The 20,041-nt window shown below is 35.7% G+C and overlaps 2 protein-coding genes across 4 annotated transcripts; one reads left to right on the top strand and one right to left on the bottom strand.

Moving 5' to 3' along the window:
• LOC122009294 lies at positions 1-3,496 on the bottom strand. Its single transcript, XM_042565402.1, has 5 exons — positions 3,212-3,496; positions 2,045-2,210; positions 1,518-1,702; positions 1,198-1,371; positions 1-260 (listed from the first exon to the last, which is right to left on the bottom strand). Exons 1-5 carry the CDS (start codon positions 3,401-3,403, stop codon positions 174-176), a joined length of 804 nt encoding a protein of 267 aa, XP_042421336.1. The 5' UTR covers positions 3,404-3,496; the 3' UTR covers positions 1-173.
• Positions 3,497-4,016: 520 nt separating this feature from the next.
• Positions 4,017-6,647, top strand: LOC122009296 (chaperone protein dnaJ 8, chloroplastic-like). 3 transcript variants are annotated; one of them, XR_006119521.1, is made up of 6 exons: positions 4,017-4,335; positions 4,640-4,708; positions 5,860-5,913; positions 6,018-6,156; positions 6,235-6,382; positions 6,466-6,647. XR_006119521.1 is itself a non-coding variant. In XM_042565405.1 (5 exons), the coding sequence occupies exons 1-4, from the start codon at positions 4,126-4,128 to the stop codon at positions 6,117-6,119; spliced, it is 435 nt and encodes a 144-aa protein (XP_042421339.1). In that variant the 5' UTR covers positions 4,017-4,125; the 3' UTR covers positions 6,120-6,156; positions 6,235-6,647. The 3 variants fall into 3 exon arrangements, 2 of the variants coding, with proteins under 2 accessions (XP_042421339.1, XP_042421338.1); XM_042565405.1 differs by having other exon boundaries at positions 6,235-6,647; XM_042565404.1 differs by lacking the exons at positions 5,860-5,913; positions 6,018-6,156; positions 6,235-6,382; positions 6,466-6,647 and adding an exon at positions 5,235-5,735 and having other exon boundaries at positions 4,021-4,335.
• The last annotated feature ends 13,394 nt before the right edge of the window (positions 6,648-20,041 follow it).

Raw genomic sequence — 20,041 nt, forward strand, 5'->3', positions numbered from 1 at the left:
TATACACAAACTTGATGAAATATAAAATTGATACCTCGGCAGAAAGGCAGAAACTAATAGTATTGGAAATGTTCGCCCGGTGAAATACAATCAACTAATGATCCACCAGAAAATAACAAAGGGCAAAAAAAAAAAAAACACAATGGCAATATGGCAGCATCGGCATAAATGGGCTAGAAGACATCCGGGTGGGGGCGTCCAGGAAGTAAGCTGCTCTCCTGAGCCAACTTGAGATGCATCCCCAGTGCATAATTGTTCATCTGAATGGTCAGAGTCGTCAGACAAGAAAAAAAAAACACATGCAGATTAGACACTCAAATTCGTCACAAACAATGAATTCAACGATATGAAAAACAATACACGAAATTTTTTTAAACCAACACTATATGATCTAAGGAATTGTAGTGCATAATATAAAAACTAGCAGTATATGATATGAAGGATGATGTAACAGAGGCCTCCTTTAGATATCTTCAATTATTTATGATGTCTTTGAACATAATTAAGTAATGATTCAGTAACTTAAAACCATACACGAAACTTAAGAAATAAATGGCAAACCAATAGTACATGATATGAAGGATGAGATTAAATGGGGTCTTGAGGAATTTGCATCCTATGTTAACATCTATAGGAACTAACTTCTTACAGAGGTCTCCTTAGATATTTATCTTTACAAAGAATGTCTTCATCACTGTTGTATCATGCTTGAACTCATACGAACAATGAAACAGTGGTGCAAGGATTAAGGAATTGTAGTGCACGCTATAAAAAGTAACAGTATATGATATGAAGAATGAGGTGATGAAGAGGGTTTCCAAGGAATTGAAGTACATGGTATAAAAATCATATGGTATGAAGATGATGAGATCAATAGGGATTTCCAAGGAATTTGCGTCCTATATAAAGTTCTCTATGGAAACTACTGGTGTTATCACATTATGCTGGCAATCAGTTGTGGGTTGACAGGCAAGATATTTGTAAAAACAAAGACTCATCGAATTACTTAAACTTGCTACTGAGATGTAAAAGATTAAACCTTTGTAAGAAATGAAATCCTTGATTGGAGTGTGAGAAAAATAATAGGAGGCACCCTTTAACTATTAAAAATTAGGAGTTCCATGCAATCAAAATAGGACGTGAGTACAATCAAAATAGGACCCAAGTTATGATAGATAGAATCAAGAGATTTCTAACCTCAAGTATCTTTATCTGCTCTTTGTACTGAGAAAGCATCTGCTTCAGCTGTTGCACTTCTTCGTCCTGGGTGTCGAAAGTTTTCTGGCGCTCATGCTGGATGGCAACAGCTCGTTTCAGGATGTTGTTCTCATGAAGCAGCACTTCAACTTGCTCCTTCCAATTCTTGTTTTCCTGATAATAACAACGTTGAAATGGATATACTTAGATGCACAAAATAAATTGCATGAATGAGTTAAGTAATCAGCGTATGGAAACATGAATAAAAGAGAGGGGAGTTGGACTGACTAAAAGATGGTGAAAATTTAAAAATATGGTACCTTGCAAAGACTATCAAGCGGTTCGTGAATGGCATGAGCAGCCACAAATTTCTCAAACATCTCCAAGATTTTTGACGCACGGGTTTTTGCATCATTCATGTCAGAAGCCGATGTTAATTCTTTCAAAAGAAGTTCCACCCATCCTGGTCCATCAACTGGAAGATTGATTGTAGTATTAAGCATTCCTGATGAACCCACCATGCCAAGATTCCAAGTTATGATGATACCCATGCAAGATTATACAATAAAAGAGATGAAACAAACAAACAAACAAAAAGTCCAATATATTGGCACCGATTAGAATACTCAATACGAAGAGTTCTCTTTTATGAACTAATATTATTCATTATTCTCCTGTAACCACATTCAAAAGACCTGTCCCTGGTTTCTAGTTCAATTATCAAAGTCAAAGATGAGTTAAATAGAAAAAACATTACCAAACATGAACACTTGTCTTGTCCGCCCGCTTTAGAAGAATAATGTGACATTGGCATAATAGCATCGATTTAGTGTTAGAATCTCAATACCTTCAGATGGCACAGGAACATCTGGGGCAATGGGCCCTGAATCATTCACCAAAATAGAATCCAGACCCTTCCCTTGTGATCCATGTGATGTCGATACAAGTTCAATCAAATTCTTGATGGCAATGTCCAAGTTACTACCAGTTGTCTCAAAAACTCTTTGTACAAGCTGTAAATGTAATAAACAAATTAAAATATGAAATTCACAAGGTAGTTCATATTAATCATGCTACATCTTCTGGAACCAGCAAAAAAAAAAAGAAATTTTAGAATACATATAATGGAAAATAAAATTAAGGCATGAGGTGTGCACATTGTTCTAAGAAGTATGGCAAGAATATGATACAAATGGCATCTATTGATTTGTTTCACCTTTTTCACTTTTCTTAATAAATAAATGTAATAAGTAAGAAGCATAAGTGGAAGCTTTTTTAACAACAAAATTTCACACTTGAGTGTTGTTCAATACATCCTATAAAGGCGTTAAAAGCAGTTAGGAATTAGTAAAAAGAGAAAAAAAACTTCTGCACTAAGATTAAAGTGGTGATGTATCCTACCGAAACAGTAATGCTTCTGTAACTAGCTCGGTGATGGAAACCATTTTTTTTTTAAAAAAAAAAATTACAGATGAACACTATCAACAACAAACAGGCTGCTTAATGAGCAAAAGCCAATGTTTACAACTAGATGTGCTCATTTATGTGCAGTCAAACAAAAAAAAAGTTCATTTCATCCTGGGACTTCAGTACATAAATGTACCAAATCTACAATTTCAAACTTCCCCAATCAATAAACTCAGAACAGGAAGTCTGATGGCAAAAACCTTAAACAAATCAGTTCCAAGCAACCTAAACTCCAATATTTCAACATTTGTCCCAGAATATTTTTTCTTTTGAGTAAAATAGGCAAACGAAGGTATTAAGACTCAGAGATGGAGTATGCTCCTAATTGATCATGATCATAAAATACACTCACCATAGAGTTATGATTTTCTAAGACAAGTCAATAGCCGCAACACAAAGTTTCAATCTTTACCCGAGACGAGAATGCAACGACATAATTCTTCGAATTGACTTTTCCACGTCCCAAATAAAGCAAAACAAACAAGGTAACTAACTAAATTAATTTCTTGAAGAAGAAAAGGGTAAAAGAGGAAGGGGAAAAAATCACCTCAACGTCCAGATCGGGAAACCGAGCCCGAAGAAGATCAAGTGGACTCTGCGGCGGCGGAAGCGGCGATGCCAGGAGAGCAGCGGAGTCTGAGAGGCGGATCCTCTTCGAGAGAGACGGCAGCGATTCGCAGAAGGCGTCGTCGATAAGCACCGAGGCGTTCCTCTTCCTGCAATCTACGACCACAGACATGTTGAACGATCGCGTTGAGGTGTTGGCGGCCGGCGATGGAGGACAAGGGCTTTTCTGGGGCGGAGGCACACGATGGACTAGATGGGGCTAGACCGCTAGAGAGCATTATTTATGGGGATTCGGAAACCGACTAGAGGAACCCGAAAAGCCCGATAACCCGGTTGTTAAGATCCGACCCGAATTGTCAAATTTGGTTAATATGTAGATGTATAGAGAATTTATTATAGAATATTATATATTTTAATTTTTTAATGTTTTTATACACTTATTTTTAGATATTTTTTAAAATTGAAAATAAATTTCAAATTTTGACTATGATACAAATATTTTATAAAAAAATTATATATTTTTAGAAGTGTCTGATTTAAATATGTATAATATTAAATAATTAAAATTTGATCAGTAGAATATATTTTGTAAATTATTATCAAGCACATTTTAATAATAACATATTTAACTTGAAACCCACAAAAACACGTGCTGAATGAGTACAGCAGCTTGTCCCAATTCATTTACGCACATGTTTCACGCATTTTTTTTCACAATTATCCATAAATAAATAAAAATTGTGGCGCTTTACCTTGTGACCTATAAAATGGGCCTTGCGACGATTTGCCGTCGCAGTCGTCGCCCTCTTCTAAAGGTCGCTCTTTTCCACCTCTCTTCGTTGGATTTTGGGAGGAGGAGGTGGCGGAGGAGGAGGATATTGACGATCTAGGAAAATGGCGATCTTGACAGTGATGACGCGACCTTTGGGGTGGGTGGGTAGAAGCAATGAGGCGTCGAACTCGAAGGGGAGGAGCGGATCAAGCAAAGTAAGGTGCTCCGCTTCCGGCAATGGGAGTTTGGCGGATCAGTACCGGATGCTTAGGGTTCGGCCAGGGGCGTCGGAGAAGGAAGTAAAGAAGGCGTTCCGGAAGCTCGCTCTTCAGGTTCTCCCGTCTTTTCCCTCCATCTCATTTCTTGATGAACTTTGAATCTGAAGTAATTTAAAGAAGCGGGGGTTTTAATTCAAGGTCTGGATCTTCTTTGTTTGCTACAAATTGGTATTTTCTTTTGGTACATCAGGTTTTACCAGTCAATTACAAGCCAATTAGTTTATGTTTAGGGTTTTCTTTCCCCTTGAATCATTTGAATTCCAATGTCTCTAGGATTTTATTCTTGGCGTTTAGCTGGAGGATGTAGGAGGGGATTGTTTTTCATGAATTTGTATATAACAATTGCCTTCTGCTGCAGTATCATCCAGATGTTTACAAAGGGGAGAACTGCGGTGTCCAGTTTCATAGGATCAATGAAGCCTATGATGTAAGCAATTTGTCCTGTTGAAATGTTTTCATACTTATGACCATGTTCAAAGTTGACTCTTTTTCCATCTCATAGTTCCCATCTGAAAAATGAAACTTGACATGTTTGTTCATTACTGAAGGAACTAAAAGGAAATATCATTTGCCATGTATTCTACTTTGATATAGAAAAAAGAGGCTTACTTGGTGAATGTTATCAATAATGACAAAGTAAAACTATTGGTGATGGTTTTCTTTCCATTTAAGGTTTTATGGTATATATATATATATATATATATATGTAAGTTTGTATGTTAATAATACTATGTTTACTTAGCACTAAAACCTTAAGTTAAAACAACTTTTTATGATTATTCTCAGTTGAAATCTTGCCTGAAAAATAATTTCTGATGGTTTTTCTTTGTAAGATACTTTTCGATGAATGTAAATGTACCATTTGGTGAGACTATCAACTAATTGCAGCACATGAAGTAACTGCAAACTGTGTTCAGAAGATAGCTGACTGAGATCATCCATGATTATTGCAGCTTGTTCTGAGCAATTTGAGAGAAGTTGAAGAGAAGAAGCAACGCCAACATCAGCCGACTGGATGGAATAACAATTATTATGCCGACAATGAGAATCAGAAGAGAGGAATGTATGACCCCGACGACATGTGGGAGGAATGGATGGGGTGGGAAGGAGCTAGCTTTGTGAGAGATTATTCTGACCACATCAACCCCTACATCTAAGTGACTCCTGATCAACCTGAGTTGACATTACCATATTTAAAGTGAATCATCATCATCACCACATGGTTTTTATCTCCCTATTGAACTTTACACAAAGCTATCCTAATCATACGGTACTCAAGTGAATGAGTGTACATAATCCCCAATTCTGTCGCAAATATGTTTATTTGTAGCCTAGTTTAGGCTGTTTTCTGAATTGGTGCTAAAAAATTTCGATACTATGTTTGATTCCTCCATGTACTAAACAGAAAATGTATTGATGTCCTTGTGTGATAATCTTGAGATTGGTTGGATTTATTTGTCCTAGTTTATAATTAGTCTTTGTAACATTGGGAATCATTACTGCAGAAGAAAATGTAAGAAACTGTTCCGAAAATGATGTTTATGTTCTTTTTCTTTTGTTCTTGTAATATGGCAATAGCAAATGATGGGAGGAAAGAAAGACAAGAATGAGGATGATGATGCACGATCTAAGGTAAGTAAATTGTCATATTATCATTGCCTGATACATGAAAATATAAAGTCAGTTGTTATATTGGTTATCCAGGCTTGCTGTAATTGTTGGTTTCCCCCTTGCAGAGTTGCAACCGAAAAAGATTTCTTATAGCTGCTGCAAACTTCCTGAGTTTAGAGGAATCTGAACACTTGAAATTTAGCTACGAGATACAAATGTGTCGATGAACAGATAGCGGCGAACCCCAGACAGAGTATACATACAGTAAGGAACCATGATTTAACTTGAGATACCCTGTAAAGTTAAGAATGACTATGTTTCCTCTTCATCTGAATTTTTCAGCGATATAGCCTTATGATCCATAACTCGTATGAGACTCCTTAGGAAGCTCAGATGGTAGTTCATGTAGAAACTGTTCATGCGCAAATGGAACTCGAAGCGGATTAGCTAGCTACTATTTTACAAACAGAATTTGATGGTCACTGTGAAGGTGAGCTACTCTAGGTAAGATTTACTAGTTGTTCATATAATGTTCTGTAGTCAAGAGCATAACATACAATCTTTTATTATTAGCTATCAAAAGGGTTGATTGCGCACCCACTTAGCTTTAAGTTCAAGTCATGCACTCAACCGGCCGCTTATAGAAATAGTGTTGTATCGTTTTTCTTTTTCTTTTTGCAAATTTAAAAATATTTGTTAAGTCCATTCATTATGAAAACAATATTACATGAGAATATATTCCTGTTTTTAATTAATCTAAGCTGTGGATTAATTATTCTGTTGATCATAACACAAAAGCTACATGAGATCATCATGATCTCATTTAAACGCAAGATTAGATTTGGATTAATTATGCCTTTTATTTTATGCAAAACAAATGATTTTCTTATTTGAAGATGCCAAAATCCTAACTAAAGAATATATGGCATGTAAACATTTAAATAATTATCATTATAAACCCTTAGATTATGAACTTTGTTGATGTGATGCTAATGGAAGATTTTATTCCTTTTCCCTATAAACATTTAAAATAATTATGGTTAGGTTTAAGTGGAGTAACGATTAGTTAAAACTTAGCGAAATAAATGGGTTAGGATGTCTAAGTGACAATTATGATAAATACTTGCAATGTATAAGCAACAAAGATACTTCCCAACTAGTTAAGATGTCTCGATGATGAAATAGTGGTCATTGCAGATGACATGAAATAGCGGTCTATTTATGTTGTCGTTGATATTATAGTAAAAAAAATTTATCGACCTATTTCATGTTAGATGCTCTATATATTTTTAATAAAGATAAATCGACTATATATACATTTTTAAAACTATTGAAAGATGGCACATATAATATCCAAATCCTAGCAAGAAGAGATAATATCTATGATGGCATGCCCTATACAATTAAAGCACTCCAATGGTGTGGTGCAGTGGTAAAACATAAATAAGAAATTAGAGTTTGAATCGTGTGATGCAAGGGTAAAACATTGAAGAATAAATAAGAAATTAGTGTTTGAATCTTGAATGTGTATAAGTTATGGTTCGGATTTAACCGATAGACAGTATTTTTCTTAAGAAAGACAACTGAAGGGGGAGATGTAAGAGATAAATAGTAAAAAGTAAAATGAAAAATGTAGTCGGAGAGGATAAGAATAAGAAGATAAGTGGAAAGGGTGTTAGTGAGCTAGATTTAACCCTAGCAATTACTATTTGTTTCCTCTTGTATACCACAAATATGTGGTGCCAAGTTCAAAATTTTTAGATTATAATGTTTTCTTTTTGGCAACAATTTGGCATCAACTTAAGGTACCAATTAGGGTTCATTGAGAGTAATGTTTTGGTTAAGTAGTTCAGTGCAAAACTAGGTGTTAGTGTTTGTGATTGGGAGACGATTTGAGTTCGAGAGAGATTTGGTTCAATGGGCCTCAATGATTGGAGGAGAGAGCTCCTGTAATTGATGAGCTAATGTGGTAATCATTTAGCGATAGAGTGCATCTTGTCCCATTGCATCAAGTTGTTGCATTCAAGGTAGGTACGGACTACGTTCAATGGAGTGAAAATGAGTCTAGTAGGGTGCAATTTACTTGATCTTTTCTCATAAGGTAAGATCGAGATCTCCATCTTGTGAGATACTTGTTGGAAATGTGAATGGAGAAGGAAGGTGGAAAGAAAGGAGACTATTATGTGGGAGTTTAGTTTCATGTTATGAGTTTTATGACATTATGATTGATTTATAATATATCATAAGCATTGAAGTTATGAACATATGCATGGGGAGAGATTTTTTCATGCACGTCCGCATAAGAGGTTCAAATCCAGGGTCTAGATTGTACTGAACTAAAGGTGACTCATGTACGAGCATGACCTACGTACGCACATTAAATATCGGAACAGATGCATGAAGAGTGAGATTAATGCAAAATCTGTAATCGCTACAAACAACCTATGTCAATCATGATTTCTCCTTTGTATCATGGGAAATCGTCATCTATCGTAATCTCGAAACACCGCCAAAGGAGATGAATCTGTTTTAAAGAAATTGTGTCAAACGCATGCCTCAGCATCTTCCTCTTCCAACTCAGCAACTCTACTACTTGGCCGACTTGGTAGTCAGGCAATGCAACCACTAGGTGAGCTTGACACTTGATTAACTCGGTGACTCAGCAACTCACTCGGGCTGTATGCGGCTTCCCACTCGAACTCGAGAATCACTCGGCCTACTCAAACCTTGCAGCACTTGGCTTCGTCTAGCGATGTCCTATTTATGCTCGAACAATCCAATAGCTCGGCCTAACTTTTTAGGTTGACAATTTTAAATTATCAGTTGGAGTCATTTCGGTTGAATTTAACTCAACAAATTTTCTCTGTAATTCTACACCAATTTGGATAGACTATGGATTATTTTTCAACGGTACTTGACATGGCTTGAACATGCCGAGCTCTATGTAGGTGAACTCTTCCATGTATTCGCAGCATGATGGGTGATGCTACATTAGAGACTTGCATGAGCTAGAGCATAGCGATCAACACAGACTTATTTGGGTTGGATTGTGGAATTCGATAGAGGGGGATGAATATCGATTTGAATCATCGAAAAGAATATTAAGTACGTAGTGAAAAATATAAAAACAGAACAATGCTAACACGAACCTTTTTACTTGGTTCGGAGTCTTGGTCGACTCCTACTCCAAGGTCCGCACTCGTCAAGTACTTTCGTTGAGCAATCCACTAGCAATTCAAATAATTATATTACAATTGAAAGTACAGTTGTTTTAAATAAAAAATACTGACAATCCAAAAAGAAATAAGAACGAGGCGTGTTATCGGAGGAGCTTTCGCAACGTTGTAGGAGCGTAACACGGCAGAGCAATCGTTGGAAGATCTTGTTGTTTGCTGTTATTTGCTCCAGGGCTTCACCCTCCTTATATAGGAGGCTCGGAGCGTTCGAATCCTTTCCGAGCGCCTGGAGTGTGACGTAGCTCGTCCACACATGAAGCTACATGTGGCGACGCGGCTGGGGATAATTTTTTACATCCCGGGCACCCGGATCCCTTCCGAGCGCCTGGACCTTTGTTTTTTCAGCAACCTGCAAAAAATATTAGTCCGAGGCAAAATGCAAAACTACCCTGCAAACAAAGTGTTAGCACAGTTAAGTTATAAGAGTAATAAAAGTAGTAATTAGATTCCGTCTCCTCGAGACCGGAATCTAGTCACAATCTCAACTTAGATTTCTGAAATAAATCTAAGATGGATCGACGCCTAATGTTTCCTTCCTGGGAATGCGTCCTCACAGTCACTCCCCTCCAGTGACTTACCTTTACTTACTTGCCAGACGTCCGGTCAGCCCTTCGACCTATTTGAACTTCATGCCAACTATCTGGTCAGCCCGTCGACCTAGCTGGGTCTCGTGTCAAACGTCAGGTCAACCCGTTGACCCGTCTGGACTTCGTGGCAGCTATCAGGTCAGGTCATCGACTTAGTTGGACTTCGTGCCAGATGTCAGGTCAGTTCGTCGACCCGTTTGGGCTTCTCCTGCACACTTCGTAGAAATGTTAGATCAATATGAAACTAACTTAATCTACTTTGTCATTCATCAAAACTTGAGTTAGACCGTTAGTGCTAACCGCATCAGTAATCTCCCCTTTTTAATACAATGACAACCTAGGTTAAGTTAGTGAAAAATTATGCAAGTAAAACAAGCATTAGTAAGGTTTTTAAGTTAGTATTATTTGATATTTCGTTGTTTTGTTTAACTAACTTAAGCCACCTAATCTTTCCTCTTTGACATTCATAAAAAATAATAAAAAAAAAATAAACGATTAAGGAAGTAAAAGACAATGCAACAAAGACTTTAAGATCAGATTAACTCAGGGGAGTCAAAGGTAGAAAACATAGAGCATGTTCCTTTAAACTTTAGCTTTTAGCTTTTTTTTTTTTAAATAGCTAAGTTTTAAAACGTAGTTAACTTAGAAAGATAACTTTGAAAATCCAATTTTCAAATTCAATTTTCAAAACTAAGTAAAATCTATTTTCTAAAAAATAACTTAGTTTTAAAAATATTTTTAAGGAAATATTTTTTAAAAACTAATTTCAAAATAAGTATGAAAGTAGTTAATCCTCTCCCCCTACATAATTTAAAATACATTTTTTTAAAATATTTACTAGGAAAATATTTAAAGTAAGATTTTCAAAGTATATATATATATATATTATATTTATTTATTTTTTTTAAAAAAAAATGAGATAGGATTTTAGAAAGAAATTTTAAAAAATCTATGAAATTTTTAAATAAAAAACTTAAGGAAATAATATTTTAAGTAATTTGATCCTCCCCTGAATTTGATACTCCCTTAATTTATTACTCTCCCTTAATTTATCTCTCCCCCTTAAGTTAACACTAAGGTTACGTTTGGTTGGGTGTAATGTAATCTTGTTTGTAATGTAATCAAATTTGTAATGTAATGTAATGTAATCTTGATTACATTACTACGCTTGTGTTGGGTTTTTCGGACCGCGAAAACCGCTTTTTCGCGTCGCGGAAACCCCGAATCACCCTAGCCAACGGATCCGTGCGAAGAAAACTTTCGAAAATACGAGTACGAGTTTAAAGCTTCGATCTACAGTAGATCTACAATGAGAAACATTTATACCTTCGAAGCGAAGCCCTTCGCAATCCCGCAAATCCAAGGTACGTCGGATCTCGAAGTTGTCAACGTAGACAACTCTCTAGTAATATCCACACGAACAAGAAGTGTTCTCTAACACTCAAGGATAGAGAAGAAGAGCACCACAAGTGTGCTAGCACTTTATAGGGCTCTCGGGTAGGATTTAAAAGGGGAGAAAAGAGAGAAAGATAAAGGAATTTCACATACTCCTCTAGGTACCCTCCTTTGTGACCTTCACTTCACCCTTTCTCTTGTAACTCAACACATTCCTCTTCACCTTGCTTGAAACTCTCGGCCAAGAAGAGGAGAAGGAGGAGGAAGAGAGCTAAGGAAGAAGAAGCATTCAACACCACTTGAATTTCACAAAGTGAAACCTCCACACACATTAGTGTGGCCGACCACACACATGTAACTCCCCTCATTAATGTGGCCGGCCATATTAAATGGAATGGTGTGTAACCTCTATGAGGTGGCACACCATGATGAGGTGGAGATGATGTGGCAAGGTTAGTCATGCTATGTAGGATGAGTCAACCTTCATGATGTGGCAATACATCAAGTCAAACTTAATGTTTCAACTTCCATTTGGTCAAGTCAAAATTGACCAATTCTCTTCCTTGTTGAGTTAAAACCAACATTTGGTTCAAGTCAATTTTAATTTAATGAATCTCAATTCATTAATATAAATTGACTCAATGAATCAAATTTAATTAGACTCATTCAACAATTGAATTTAATTGAGTCTAACTCAATAAGTCTAATTTGAATTAATCCGAATCTAATCTTTGGTGCATCATATGAACCTAATCCAATTGGTTCATCATATGAACCTAATATCCATCTACTTGTTCTTTGTATGTGACCCAATAGGTTCTTGTAACGTTGGCAATGTTTCTAAACTCCTTTAGAAACATAGCAATGAGCGACATCTAGCAATACATCATTGCTACCCAAGTTACAAGAATGTTAAGATCCAACATCACCTTGTGACTACTAATTGTGACTCCTCACAATATATGACAAGTGTCCTTCTATCCTAGACATTTAGATTGATCAATATGAGGCATAGACTGTGTCATCCTCTAATCAATCTAAATCTTGAACTCCAAGTAGACACACTAAATCAAATGAGCTCAATATCCTATATTGACTCATTTGGGCATGACCATGCACTTCGTGGTCTCACTCTATCAAGAATACCGATGTCACTCCCGTCATATAGGAGGGATAGATCCCAACTACATCACTCACATCCCTCCGCATAATTTGTTACATACCCAGTAATCGCCTTTATAGTCCACCCAGTTACGGGTGGCGTTTGACGAAACTAAAGTACATAACTCCTTATGTAGAGAACCATGGTGACTTCAGGTCTAAGGACTAGTAGTCATACTAATAGCCACATAAGAAAGTATATGATACTCATATAATGATCCATGATACTTTCTCATGGCGGGTCATTCAGTATACATTCTCTAATGCATACCCATGTGTCAACTTGATATCTCTATATTCATGACTTGTGAGATCAAGTCATCGAGTTGACCTACATGCTAGTCTTATTGCATTAACATTGTCCCTAAATGTTAATACTCGACTAGGAATGATTAAGAGTAGTGTTCCCTATATCATCTCACTATCGATTCAACCAATCGATAGATATAGGTAAGAACCTTCTACTCAAGAACGTTATTATACTTAGTTTATTTGGCACCAATACAAGTAAGTATAATAACCAAAAACTAAATGTCTTTATTTATATAGAATATGATACAACAAGTCTAAAATACAATCAACAAATGATTGGCTCTAGGGCTCTAACTAACAGTTTGGTAATGTAATATATGTAATCTTTGATTACAAGGATGATTACATTCTTTTGTTTGGTGTCCATTATTTTTCATAAAGAATGTGATTCGTATAATTATAAAATGACAAAAATATCCTGCGACCACTACCGATGGTTGCCGCACATCTGCCGGAGCTTGCGCCAACCAACGGTCGTCGCTTCCTCCGCCGGTAGCCGCCACCGGCAACCGACGACGGCGACGATTGTCGGCGGCGATCGACGGTGGTCGCCGGTGGCGGTGTCGACGGCGGTGGCCAGCAGCAGCCGATGGCAGTGGATGGCGCCCACGATGAACTAAGGGTATATTCGGTATTTAAATTTTGGTTAAACGGTGACCTCGTAATGTAATCCGATTACATAGTATTTACTTTGTAATCTAGATTACAAAACTTCACTACCTTTTGTAATCCAGATTACATTACATTACAAGTTTAAAATTAAACCAAACAAAATAATCAACCTTGTAATGTAATCCTGATTACATTACAAGGCATATTACACCCTACCAAACACAGCCTAAGATTTGGGTATGTTAATGTTCAAGACCTTAACATATTTTTCTACCTAAGTGTTTAGGGGGTTTAGGGTTAGTAACACTTAGAGCATCCACATCAGATTCTCTATTACTATATCTAAAATTTAGGGTAAATGACTCACTTTATTAAATTTAGATAATCACTTTTCATTACACACTACATCAAATACCCTAAAATTTTCATCATCCTAATTTTTTAATTATTTTCTTCTCTTTCATTAATCACTTTTCATTATTATATTTATGGAATGAGTGGAAGGAAAGAGATTGAGCGGAAGGAGAGATATTAAAAAGAAATATTATTTTATTTTTAAGGTAGAGGTTTCATTCCCTAAATTTAGATAATCACTATTCATCAAATCTAAATTTAGGGAATGGATAGAGTAACTGATGCAGAAGATTTTTAGTTATCCTATCTAAAATTTAAGATAAAATATTTGGATAGAGTAACTGAAGTAAATGCTCTTATGTTTATAAAATATATTTTTTTTACATAAGTATTTCTATATACTTGGTATAATTGTTTGATTAAAATAAGATTATTGAAAGTAATTAATAATTAATTATTGTAAGTGAGTAATTTGTTACTAATTCAATAATAGTTAATCTTTTTTTAATGGTTTATTGATTAATTTTTACTTTACATGACTTATTTGATTGAATTTAGTATTAATTTATTTTATATTAATTGATTAAAAATATTAGTTACAATTTATTTATTTATTATTTGTTTTTATTTACTTAAGTTACGTTGAATTTGGATTAGCTAAGTTCTGAATTAATATTAATTTATTAAAATTATTAAATAAAGTTAAATAATACTAAAGTTTAATTTAAGTCAATCTTTAATTATAATTTAATTAAAATAAAATTAAAATTTCAATTAATGTTGAAATTAAGATTTAATTAGCTTTTTAATGTAAAGCTAATTAAGTACATTAGAGTAAAGTTAATGTCGAAGTTTTAACTTTAAATATTTACCCATTAATTATATAATCACATTTTAATTATTTGTTAAAATTTAAGTTTTAAATTAGTTTAATCTAGTTTAATTTTAAATGGAGTTTTAAATTTCAAGTTTAAGTTGAAGTTTGAACTTCAATTTTAAGTTGTAAATTAAGCTTTAATTTTAAATTCAAATTTAAGTTTTAAAATTTTATTTTAAGATAATTTGAGTTTTAAGTTTCATTTTTAAGTTAATTTAAGTTTTAAATTTAAAATTTATTTTAAATAAATGATTTTAAAAATGATTTTTAATAAGATTTTTAAAATGATTTTAAAATAATTTTTAAAAGATTTTGAAAAGGATTTTAAAATAATTGTTAGAAGATTTTTAAAATGATTTTTAAAATGAGTTTTAAATAATTTGAAAATGGGTTTTTAAATAATTTTTAAAATATTTTTAAAATGTTTTTAAAAATAATTTTTAAAATATTTTTAAAATTAATTTTAATTTTAATTTTTTTTTAAAATAAATGTTAAGTTAGAAATATTTTTAAAATAAATTTTATGTTAAATAGATTTTTATAATAAATTTTAGGTTAAAAAGCTTTTTATAATAAATTTTAAGTTAATTTTTTTAATATAAATTTTAATACAAAATTGTTTAATTTAATTTAATTTATTTTAATATAATATAATATAATATAATTAAAAAGTTAATTTAATTTAATTTAGTTTAATTTTAATTTAATTTAATTATTATTTTAATTTTAATTAATTTAATCTTATTTAGTTTAGTTTAATTTAATTAAAAATTAAATTAAATTTGATTTAATTTAATTTAGTTTAGTTTAATTTTAATTTTAAGTCCTTAGTCATATCACCCGATCTATGTTTTCACTCAGGGAATCCTATAATTTTGTGAGATGAATTAAGTTTAGTTTTAAGGTTTGGTTTAACTTTGTGTTAGATTCAGATTTAGTTTTGGACTCAACAAATAGACATTTTTCGGATAAACTTCCGGGTTGTGGTGAGTCACTTGGATGTTATTAGAGTAACCATACCTTCGAGGTTTTCCAAATAGTCTTATTCACTGAACTTAATATAAAACCTTGGTCTAACTGGTTAGGATCTGTAAATGTTAGCTTCGGTTAGTTCCACTAAGACAAATGCACCAGGTCGAAGTCATATCTTCCTAGACATGCATGGACATAGTTTCCCTAACGTACTATCATCCAAAACATCACCAGTACCGTTGATCAAGTTAAACTATTATCCCTTTTGAGCTAGTCCTAATTACCCTGCCAGGTAGGTTGGTTTTGGTTACCCTGTCGGGTAGGTTAATTTTAGAGGTGCCAGCTATTCTGGAGCCTCCCCTGAATTATTGGCCTATATTTTAAGTCTTAGTTCTAGGTTTATATATGTTATTTTTATAATTATACTTAACTTGATGATAATATGATTTTTTATGAGTTTCAAAATTTTTCGATTTTGATTTTGTTGGTCTAGGCTTGTGTTTTGGTTTATTAGATTTTATGTAGTATATTTTATCTCTAGGTATGTAATATTGGTTAATTCCTACTTGCGTGGTTAAACACACTTTTGGAACCCACGTTTTAGTTTGTTATTTATGTTGGGTTGTTAATGATTTAAATGTTTTATTTGAACTTAACTTGTAGCCAAGTCCAGTTTTATTATAAACTGCTTTTTGACTATTTAAAATTAGATCTAAGTTTTTAGATCTCGTTGTTAATTTTTCTAACATACTTTTTAATTTATTATTTTATATTTTTAGTGTTAAATTTTCTTCCTCAAGTGTTAGGTCTTGAGTTGGATTGGAATTTATTATTTGTTCCTTGAGGTTTTGGTTTTCCTCATGGAGCAATTTATTTTCATTTTATTTTTCTGTTAATTTTTTATTTAAATAAGCAATGATTCTAAAAAATTTCTTATTTAAATTAAAACATATCTCTTCGGGACCTTCGGAAATGAGTATGGACTCGTGGCTCGATTCGGGTTCGGACCCGTCTTCCGATTCGTTCTCCGATTCTTCTTCAAGGACCATCAACGCGAGGTGACTCTAGTGCTTCTGATCTTCGACCTCCGATTCTTGTGAGGAAGAGTCGTCACAAGTTGATTTGAGAGCCTTCTTCTTGGATGTCTTCGACTTGTTGCTCTTTAATCTTAGACACTCGTTCTTGTAATGTCCTTTTTTGTTGCACCCGAAGTAAGTTACGTTCCTTAGTTCGGATGGGGAGTTGATCTCCTGCAGGTCCTTCTTGCTGAAGCTTTTCTTCCTCCTGGTGAACATCTTCCTTACCAGGTACTCTTCATCTTCGGAATCTTGGTCGGGCTCTTCTCCAGGTTCAGGCTTGGTCTTTTTCTTTTCCTTGGAGGGACCTGCAAACAAAGTGTGTTGGTGCGGGAAGCATCCGACGATCGAACCTGAGTTTTGATAATGACAAAGGATTCAAAGTTAAGGTTTGTGGTGATCTAACATGTTGAATAAGTGTTTCAGGAAAGTCCTAGCTGCGGTTAGGCAAAGGGAAAATCCTAAGGGGTGGTAACCTTAGGTCCTAGGGGGCGGTAACCCTAGGTGAGGGAAAATCCTAAGGGGTGGTAACCTTAGGTCCTAGGGGGCGGTAACCCTAGGTGAGGGAAAATCCTAAGGGGTGGTAACCTTAGGTCCTAGGGGGCGGGAACCCTAGGTGGAGAAAAACCCTAGGGGGTGGTAACCCTAGGTCTTAGGGGGTGGTAACCCTAGGCGGAAAGTCCAGTCGGTCTGGAGGACCGGACTGACATCAGGTAATCTCTCCTGAGGGGAGTAGGTGATGACACGTTCCCCGTAGAGGGAACAGTAGGCGTCGGGTCGACCTAGGTTCCGAAGTCAGACTCGGACAGTCCGAAGACTGTCAGTTCTTATTTACTATGTTTTATCAGATTCTAACACTGTCTTGCAGGGTATTTGCTCGGACTAACCTTGTTTTGCAGGAGAGGAACCTGCTGGAAAAAGGTGGTCCGGGCGCCCGGGATGGATCCGGGCGCCCGGAGTTCCAGGCGCCCGGAACAGGTTCGGGCGCCCGGGATGGATCCGGGCGCCCGGAGGTCCAGGCGCCCGGAACAGGTCCGGGCGCCCGGGACCAAGTTTTATCCCTGCCGCGACTTCGCCATGTGGAGTATCCTTGTTGGTTGGCCACGTCACACTCCAGGCGCCCGGAAGGGATCCAGGCGCCCGGAATGTCATATAAAAAGAGGGTCGAGGGTGCAGCCGAAGAACAACAAGACATTCTAAGCTTTCTTCTGTGAAGTGCTGCCATCGAGACGACCTTGAAGTGCTACGACTTGACGCCGACGACCCGAAGCTCAGACTCTTCGATCTTTCGTTGTCGGTATTAGTTTTCGCTTTACATAATTGCAATCTCTACTGTATTCCAGTTGTAATATTTTACAAGCTTATAGTTGTTGCCCACGGAAAGCGATCAAGGATCGAGGGCCTTCGAGTAGGAGTCGTCCCAAGCTCCGAACGAAGTAAACTCCCTGTGTTGTTCTGTGCTTGCTTTACTTTTTCCGCTGCGTTACTTAATTTTACGATTCCGATATTTCGAAAAACGAAATAGCCACGAGCGCTATTCACTCCCCCTCTAGCGCTTTCGATCCATCAACTGGTATCAGAGCAGGGTCGCTTTGAACTGGTGCAACCATCATTCAAGCATTTTTCGTGGCTTTATCAGAGCGGGGTCGCTATTCACGCCTTTCGTTTTTTCCCTCCAAAATTATTTTCGAAAAATTAATTTTCATCCTTTCACGGTTTATTAGTATTGATAAAATATTGAATTTGGAAAATTTTGAAATAATATTTTTTAAATATTTTTTTAATAATATTTTATTATTATTTTATTATTTTTTCTCGAAACTCGTAAATTTCTATTTCTATCCTTCTACCACACTACTAATCCAGGATTAAGTCCTGGGACAAGTTTTTTGCTCACTTTTTCGTGCAAGATTCAATGGCTCTCCAAGAAGGCTATAGCACCACTCGTCCACCGCTTTTCTCTGGCGAAGACTTCGGCTACTGGAAAGGCCGAATGGAGTCGTACCTACAAACCGAGTTCGATGTCTGGTTGATCACTAAGACCGGGCTCGAAATACCAACTGACGGCGCCGACATGCCACTACCGTACGAGAACGGGGACGCGAACCTTATCGAAAAGGTAGAAGCAAACGCAAAAGCAACGTATACACTACAATGCGGCTTAACGAATAAGGAGCTGAATCGCGCCGGCCCATTCTCAAGCGCCAGGGAGCTGTGGGAGAATCTGATTCAGTTACACGAAGGTACCCAAGTAAGTAAGCATAATTTAATAGACAATTTATTTGAATTAGATGAACAGTATGACACTACTTCGGTCGAGGAAGGTATTACGTTGGTTGTAGGTACAAGCAAGACAAAGGAAGCTAGAAAGAAACAGATGATGAAGGCAACATGGCCTGAATCTTCAGACAAATCAGAGACTGACGAAGAAGAAGTGACAAGCTTCCTTGCATTACCAGTACTAGCATCTGTGGCGGAAACTGAGTCCGAATACGAGACAGATACCGAAAGCGAATCTGGAACCGAGTCCGAGCGAAGCCACAGATCCGTATCCGTTTCCGAAGGTTTTAAACCCACTGTAAGTTCTTTAATTTCTAGTATTTGCTTAGATAATTCAGAAAATTTAGTTCCTTACTTACTAAAAAAGTTGGCTAAATCTAACGTCCGAGTCAAGTCACTCCAAAAGGAGGTAACAACCCTTAAGAAAGTGACTAACTCGAGTCCTTTAACTGAGCCAGTTCAAATTGGAAATTCAACCCAAGTCCAACAACTTGACGAAGAAAATTACAATTTGAAAACTCAAGTTAAAGAACTCAAGAACATGTTGGAACAGTTTACTTTGGGTTCCAAGAATCTGGATCTGATTCTTGGAAAACAGCGAGCCGTTTACAACAAATCCGGACTTGGATTTAAAACTAAAAGAAAATACAAATCGTATTTATCATTAGTAAATAGAAATAATAAAAAGGTAGTCCAAGCATGGGTACCTAAGTCCAACTTGGTCAATCAAGTTGGACTTGGTCAATATTGGGTCCCCAAGGATCAAGTCTATTATCTTGATAGACCTTATCGAGGCTATGATCCAGGGGGAGCAAAAAGGAAAACGATATTAATAAAACGAACATAATTAAAAAAAAATTCAAAATTCAAAATCAAATTAAAAATTCAAAATTAAATTATAAATTCAAAATTCAAAAATCAAAATCAAATTAAAAATTTGAAATTAAATCATAAATTCAAAATATAGATGGAGGATCCAGAATAGCTGGCACCCCCCACTGAACTACCCGACAGGGTAACTGAACTTAATCTACCCGAAATGGGTAAAACAAGAGTAGATTACCCGGCAGGGTAATTAAGGCTAGTTTAAAAACGGGCTAAGTTTAACTTGAACCACAGTACCGGTGAAATTTTTGGATGATAGTACGTTAGGGAAACTTGGGCATCGCATGTCTAGGAAGATATGGCTTCGACCTAGTGCATTTGTCCAAGTGGAACTGATCGAAGCTACCCTTAAATGGATCATAACTAGTTAGACCAAGGATTAGTATTAAGTTCAATGGGTAG

The sequence above is a fragment of the Zingiber officinale genome, chromosome 8A (assembly GCF_018446385.1).
Source record: "Zingiber officinale cultivar Zhangliang chromosome 8A, Zo_v1.1, whole genome shotgun sequence".
NCBI lineage: Eukaryota > Viridiplantae > Streptophyta > Magnoliopsida > Zingiberales > Zingiberaceae > Zingiber > Zingiber officinale.

Coding starts and splice junctions, on each gene's coding strand:
- LOC122009294 (XM_042565402.1), bottom strand. CDS start 3,403: ATGTCTGTGGTCGTAGATTGCAGGAAGAGGAACGCCTCGGTGCTTATC. Junction 1,703..2,044: donor TGTTCCTGTGCCATCTGAAG/GTATTGAGATTC, acceptor TGGGTTCATCAG/GAATGCTTAATACTACAATC. Junction 261..1,197: donor AGCAGATAAAGATACTTGAG/GTTAGAAATCTC, acceptor CTGACCATTCAG/ATGAACAATTATGCACTGGG.
- LOC122009296 (XM_042565404.1), top strand. CDS start 4,126: ATGGCGATCTTGACAGTGATGACGCGACCTTTGGGGTGGGTGGGTAGA. Junction 4,336..4,639: donor TCCGGAAGCTCGCTCTTCAG/GTTCTCCCGTCT, acceptor CTTCTGCTGCAG/TATCATCCAGATGTTTACAA. Junction 4,709..5,234: donor GGATCAATGAAGCCTATGAT/GTAAGCAATTTG, acceptor TGATTATTGCAG/CTTGTTCTGAGCAATTTGAG.